The 6,730-nt window shown below is 33.3% G+C and overlaps 1 protein-coding gene across 1 annotated transcript; it reads left to right on the top strand.

The window, feature by feature from the left end:
• Nucleotides 1–3,722, top strand: LOC114419229 (probable protein phosphatase 2C 4). The gene is made up of 4 exons (XM_028384870.1): nucleotides 1–2,070; nucleotides 2,181–2,294; nucleotides 2,808–3,072; nucleotides 3,404–3,722. Exons 1-4 carry the CDS (start codon nucleotides 757–759, stop codon nucleotides 3,517–3,519), a joined length of 1,809 nt encoding a protein of 602 aa, XP_028240671.1. The 5' UTR covers nucleotides 1–756; the 3' UTR covers nucleotides 3,520–3,722.
• Nucleotides 3,723–6,730: the final 3,008 nt, after the last annotated feature.

Here is a 6,730-nt window from a genome sequence, read left to right as displayed (position 1 = left end):
ATGTTAGGTGATTAAATGATTGCAAGTTGTTGTTATAAAGTATAAATCTTTTCACACCTATTTTCAATTCTTACATATCAAAACAATTATAAACTGTTTGATACCTACTTACAGTTTCTGCAAATAAAAAATCAAATTATCTAGGCATTCCATTCATGCTTCTTAAATAAAGTTATAAAGAAATAAAACATAGAAGGTAGCAATAAGAATCTTCATAAATGCCTCCAACGCCGCTTCTATGCTAACTCTGGAAAGTCAAAAGCATCCAAATTAATGGCCATTGCTATTTCAATTTAAAAAGTACACCACCTTCTCCCTTATAAACTCTTCCTTATTCAAACTCACCACTACTAAAATAAAGAAACTCTTCCTCATTCAAACTCACCACTCCAAAAAAAAAAAAAAAGAAACCTGTCTCTCCTAGCCTTTTACTCAAACTCATAGTCAACTAACTCATCAGAAGAAAGGAAAATTCAATTAAACCATAAAAGAAAAACGGCCATGAACTAACTAGAAGAAAACAACATTTCCATTTTAAAAATTTAAAGTGCCACAAAGTCAACACCCCCTCCCTCTTCCCTCTCTTGCAAAAAACCCTGTTCCTTGCATTCAACCCTGTTTTGCTCTGCTCTGTTCTGTTTTGTTCTGTTTCCGTCTCCTCTGTTCTCTCTGCAATGCACGTTGCTTCACTTTCGGCATTGCCACACCCACATAAAAAGCTCAAAACTTGAACCCTTTATTCTCTTTCACTCACCAATGGGTAACCGAATCGGTAATCTCTGCCTCTGTTCGTCCGGCGACGCCTCCGGGAGGTTCGAGAACAGAGCTTCCTTCCTCTCCAAGCAACTCCAGAATTCCCTCGGAAACTCCATCTGCTATGTGAGATCTGAGACGTGCCGGTTCTCCGACGATGACGTCACCCTCTTGACTTTCCGGTCGGTCTCCGGCGCCACTGTGAGTGCAAACACATCGGCCACGCCTTCAACTTCGCTCGACGATTCGCTTCAACACAGCGTCGTTTTGGATTCCTCTGCTTCGTTTGAGAGCTCTGGCTCCTTCACTTCCACCTTAGTGCCTTTTCAAAATCAACACATGCCCCGTGGATTCTCTGTGGAAGGCTCCACGGAAAGAGGGTTGTATTCGGGTCTTCGTGATAGTGTGATGAACGGTGAAGGGTCCATTGAGAAAGGTTCTTCTGAGGTAGCAATAAAGAAGGGGAAGAGAAGTAAAAGAGATTTGAAAAAGGTTTTGAGTAGAGCGTTTTTAAGTATTAGGAGAATATCAATAAAGAAAAATGATAACGCTAATGCGAGAGTAAGTTGCAGTACTAGTTTGAGTGCTGAGATGAGTTTGCATGGTTCTGAGGGTGATAATGATAATAAATATTTGGATGGTGATGAGTGTGATGTGCTAATGGGGTGTGAGAATCTTCATTGGGCACAAGGGAAAGCTGGTGAGGATCGTGTGCATATTGTGATTTGTGAGGATCATGGATGGGTTTTTGTGGGGATTTATGATGGTTTTAATGGCCCTGATGCCACTGATTTTCTTCTCAACAATTTGTTTTATGCTGTGAATGATGAGCTCAAGGAGATCTTGTGTGGTCACAACAAGTTTGAATCCATGGTTATGGATTCAGACACTTTGGAGTTAGATGAGAATGTGTTTTTATCATGTAATGGAAATGGAGGGGCTGATGGTGGTTGTTCTTCAAGTGAAAATAAAGAAAACTATCCAATAGAAAATGAAGAGTTAAATTTGGAATGTGCATCAGAAGGAGAAGAGGGAATGAATGGGATAAATAGTGAAAAAGTGGGTTTGAGTCATTCAGATGTGTTAGAAGCTCTTTCCGAGGCATTGAGGAAGACTGAAGATGCATTTATGAAGACCGTTGATGAGATGATTGGTCACAACCCTGTGTTGGCTATGATGGGTTCATGTGTTTTGGTGATGTTGATGAAGGGTCAAGAAGTTTACTTGATGAATGTAGGAGATAGTCGTGCAGCGTTGGCCACTCACACTGGGGAATCTCTTCAGCTCACCATGGACCATGGCACTCACGTGAAAGAGGTAGCTTGTGCAATGCAACTTGTTTTTCTGAGCAGTGAATGAATGAATGAAAGTTAATTGGTGTTTTAAGTTCATATGACATAGTTTGTGAGACCTTTTGTGAATCTCAGGAGGTTTACAGAATCAGGAGGGAGCATCCTGATGACCCTTTAGCAGTAACCAAAGGCCGGGTGAAGGGTCACTTGAGTGTCACAAGGGCTTTTGGGGCTGGGTTCCTTAAGCAGGTAATTACTTACATTTCTGCATAAAAAAAGCATTTTCATGGGAGATTTCATTGTGAATAATAATATCCGGGAGAATTTAGCAGTTAACCGAACTTAACGACGTCATATAATTTATGTAACTGACTTTAATTGTAATCACGACCTTTGATTCTTTGGTAGGACTCTAAGGTATCTCTTTAAGTTTCAATCTTTTGGATCAACTATAAGATTATAATCACACTTAAAAAGCTTTTTGCTCCTTTCCCAAAATGTGTTGTAGGCTTTGTTGCTGCTATTACTGCATAAAAGCATGCAATGCTAGTTTCATTCCCCTATTTTTTACTGTTACATGGAATTATAGATATTGATTATATTCTTCACAAGTAATAATAATAAGACAAGTCAACTTTGTTAAGACTCAATCCTACCACATCTAGCATGTTAACAATCTTAAAATTTTGTAGCACCCCAGTTGCTACTTTAATGGACCACTATATTTCACCCATGGCATGATTTTGTTGGTCCATTTTGCAGCCTAAGCAAAACAATGCAGTGTTAGAGACTTTCAGGGTCAGCTACATAGGGGAATCTCCATACATCACATGTTTTCCTTCACTCCACCACCACAAGCTCAGCACAAATGACAAGTTCCTCATACTGTCTTCAGATGGACTTTACCAATACTTCACCAATGAAGAAGCTGCTGCCAAAGTAGAGTCATTCATTACCATGTTTCCGGATAGAGATCCTGCACAACTTCTCATTGAAGAAGCACTAGGTCGAGCAGCAAAAAAGGCTGGTACAAAGCACTTTTTTTCCCTCAACTGTTAGGTTTGTTTAAACTTAAAAAACACAATTTTAAAATAAATGCTTTCTAAAAAATTGTTTTTTTAATAAACAAATAAGATTTGTTTCTCAAAATAAACAAATATTTTTTAAACCATAAACAGTTTAGACAAACATATTAAGAAAACAAAAAGTTGTTTATTTTATTAAAATAAGTATTTTTTTCAAGAAATAAATTTAAACATGAAATGAAAGAAATTCACAAGTGGTCAGAACAATCTTAGTGAGCAACTCAGAAAAAAAAAATTAAAAAATCTTAGTGAGCTTGATTTTCATTGTTGCAGGTATGGAGTTCCATGAGTTGCTTGATATTCCACACGGGGAACGCCGCAATTACCATGATGACATTTCTATTGTCATAATCTCCTTAGAGGGAAAAATATGGCGTTCATTGGTGTAAATATGCATTTGCTTATAGTAACTAAGCACTGAAACTTTGGGGCATTCCTTCTAGTTCTTTTTTTTGTTACCTCTTTCTAACATTTTTTTTTTCAATACCAAAGATTCAAAATTAGGGGCAATCAAGAGCTACCAGTTCAAATTCCCTTCCAGAAAGGACCAGTTCTGTTTTGATAACTCTCAATCATATTTCTTTCAGTGGTATATCTAATATTGCAAGGGAAATATTCCCTTTCTCTTGGAATATAAAAACATTGTCATAACCTGATCATAAAGTCAACGTCCATTTTTTTCCTCCAATGATACCAAAATGGCATGCAGTTGACAAAAGATCCTTATTTTCTGCGCTAAATTCATCAAGAATTTAAATAATCGGTTTCAAACAATGAGAAGCTGTAAGAAGGATCCACAAACTAGTATGATTTTAGAGTACCAACAATTTCAAATTGCTTAGTCAACCTATTAAGGAGCAGGAAGTAGTAGGTTTGGATATAATAGGGTTGATAGTCTAAGAACTTGTCCTATTTAATTCAAACTCTGTACTGTTGAAATTAATGATTGTTTATATATAATCTACGGCAAATTGATTTTGAAAGCAAAGTTTTAATTTGCTCGAAGAAAAAGTATACTTCGTGACATTTTTTCCCTAATTGTTTAATTGCCAATTGGTTTCAGCAAAACATGTATACAAATCATGCGTGACAATGACAATTCTAGAAGCAATCTACAATATACTATGAACTTCAACTACACTACGTAGAATGATAGGCACAAGGGTCGTAAAAGACAATGCAGTGGGTCTATGGTAATTAGAAAACGCGTGGTTGATTTTAAAATCACATGCACATACACAGATCAATCTGTACTAGGATGTTTAACAGTGATTTAGGTCTATCTAAGATCTTTTGATAAAGGATCACTTGAGTTAGAACATTGAAGCCATTCTAGAATTATTGTCTAAAAAATTGAACTAGCTGATTTGATTGGAAATTTTTTGAATGAATTAGGTATACGATTTCTTTAAGAGAGTTTCTACCGTGTCCTGTTAATTTTGGGGTATTCACACTGTTGTTTTTTCAACCCAAAAGAACTACTAATTTCAAAATCAATGGACTAGTCAAATTTGTCCAAAATAGATTATGAAAATTCGAGAAATCAGTTGTTTTAACTTTAAAATGTTTATTTAACATTTTTTTATATTAAATAAGGGCCTAATGTCAAGTTATAAAAGTCAATCTCTATGTGTCTAAAAAGAAAAAAGCCTATGACTATGGTTCACATATAAATTGTTATTATTTAATCTCTTATATTATTGATTTTTTTCCATCTTGGAGAGCATATAATATAATTATTTTATATTAATATAAGATTTTGCCTTATTTCTTTTATGTTTGTATTAGTTTATTATTTAATATACATATAATATTAAAATATATATTAAATTAGAATCTGTTCAACTGTAATTAAATGTGATCAAATCAATAAATCGTGAACTAATATCTTCATTTGTTCATTAACTAGTTTGATTTTAAAAACAATTGGTAGAAAGAAGCATATTTAATCTTAGAAAAAGATTTTCTGAAGTTAAATTATCTTTAAATTGAACATCGCGGTAATATTTAACCTTGAGTTTTAATTACTAGTAATGGGTTAAAATTACCATGTACCTTAAATTGAATGAAATATTAATACATTACTATTTATTCACTTTATAGAAAAATTTACTTTATATAAATTTATTTATTTTTAATAATGTACAATAAAATGTGCACTTTGGTTTGACAAATTTATTGAGACCTTATTTTTTCAAAAATGCCAAATCAACTATCAATTTTTATTGGTCCAGTGTACAAATTATAAAAGAGAGGATCTCTCCTATTTTACACTCCTATTAAAAATATGTGTGGTGGTAGTACATGACAATGACATAATATAGGACTACTGGACTACTTGTCTTGTTTTGAACAAAACAAATTAATGAAACACATAAAAAAAGAAAAGCAAATTGAAATAGTTTGAACCTTTTCAGAGGTAGTTTGAAGCGTTTCCACGCCTTAGATATCTCAACTGCAACAACTTGACTTTTACAATTTTGTTTTAAAAGTATGGTGAAATTTCCAAAGAAACAAGCAAAGAGCCCAGCTGGAGATGTTGAGGATTGAGAACAGCACAACGCCAATTCTGAATTGAAAAATGTTAGTATAGAAATTGAAAAGACTACATAATTAAATGAAATTTAAATAATGGAGCAAGAAATTATGCACATTAGAGCCAGGGGAAATTGAAATTGAGGGATCAATGTAAATGATTACTGAAAGGGATCATGTAATCTCTAAAATTTAAATTTTAAGGACGCGAATTTATAAAAAATATATATTATTACATTATACCTAACAGGTAAAAAATGTTCTATGAAAATTTCAAAATTGGCTCAAATGTGCATTTCAAAGAATGCAGAAAATTTAAAAGATATTTGTGGTGAAAAAATCAATTTGTTCTTTTGGTTAAAATTACGATTTTGTTTAGTCAATCCTCTATTTTCACACACACACACACATATATATAAAAGAAACAAATGTCAGTAACACTTTTTTTTAACATGTGATTAATTGAAATTTTTAAAAAATTACCTGATTTAATCTTGAGACTTACAAAAATTAATAATTTTTAATAAATTTTAACTAGCGCTCGTATGCCTCCCTTCCCTGAGAGGTACTAAAAAGATAGGACTAAGACCGAAAAAATAAAATTTATCAAAAATCAAAAACAATTTTAGGAACCAAAACCAAACATTATTATTGTATAAGGACTAAGAAATTCATTAAAACTACCAAAATTGTCTAAATGATATAATCCACCGGCCATACAATATCAAAATGTCAAAAAAATAATCCAGGTAAAATCATGTGCTGGTGTGGAACAAGGACTCAATTTTGATCATATGACACTATTAATTTTTCAGGTTAAAATCTCATCATAACAATGTCGCATCATATGATAGGGAAAAAAATTACATCAGTATCAAATTTAAACTCTTGAACAAAAAGTTGTAAACTCCTACAAAACCCGGAAAAAAAGAGAGCCCAAGAGATTATTTATTAGTAACAATGTCGCCTTGATTTAAATACTGGAGTACTATAACAATATACAAGCATTATATAGAACATTTAATTTTAAATATAACGTAAAGTAAAACAAATAAAATTTGAGGG

Source organism: Glycine soja, chromosome 7 (assembly GCF_004193775.1).
Source record: "Glycine soja cultivar W05 chromosome 7, ASM419377v2, whole genome shotgun sequence".
Classification (NCBI taxonomy): Eukaryota; Viridiplantae; Streptophyta; class Magnoliopsida; order Fabales; family Fabaceae; genus Glycine; species Glycine soja.
The sequence above is the reverse complement of the archived record's forward strand: the minus strand, read 5'-3'. Positions and strand labels throughout refer to the sequence as shown.

Bases quoted from the DNA above. Each gene is read 5' to 3' on its own strand.
- LOC114419229 (XM_028384870.1), top strand. From the start codon at position 757: ATGGGTAACCGAATCGGTAATCTCTGCCTCTGTTCGTCCGGCGACGCC. The intron at 2,295-2,807 runs GTAATTACTTAC...TCCATTTTGCAG, and splicing joins GGGCTGGGTTCCTTAAGCAG to CCTAAGCAAAACAATGCAGT. The intron at 3,073-3,403 runs GTACAAAGCACT...TCATTGTTGCAG, and splicing joins TCGAGCAGCAAAAAAGGCTG to GTATGGAGTTCCATGAGTTG.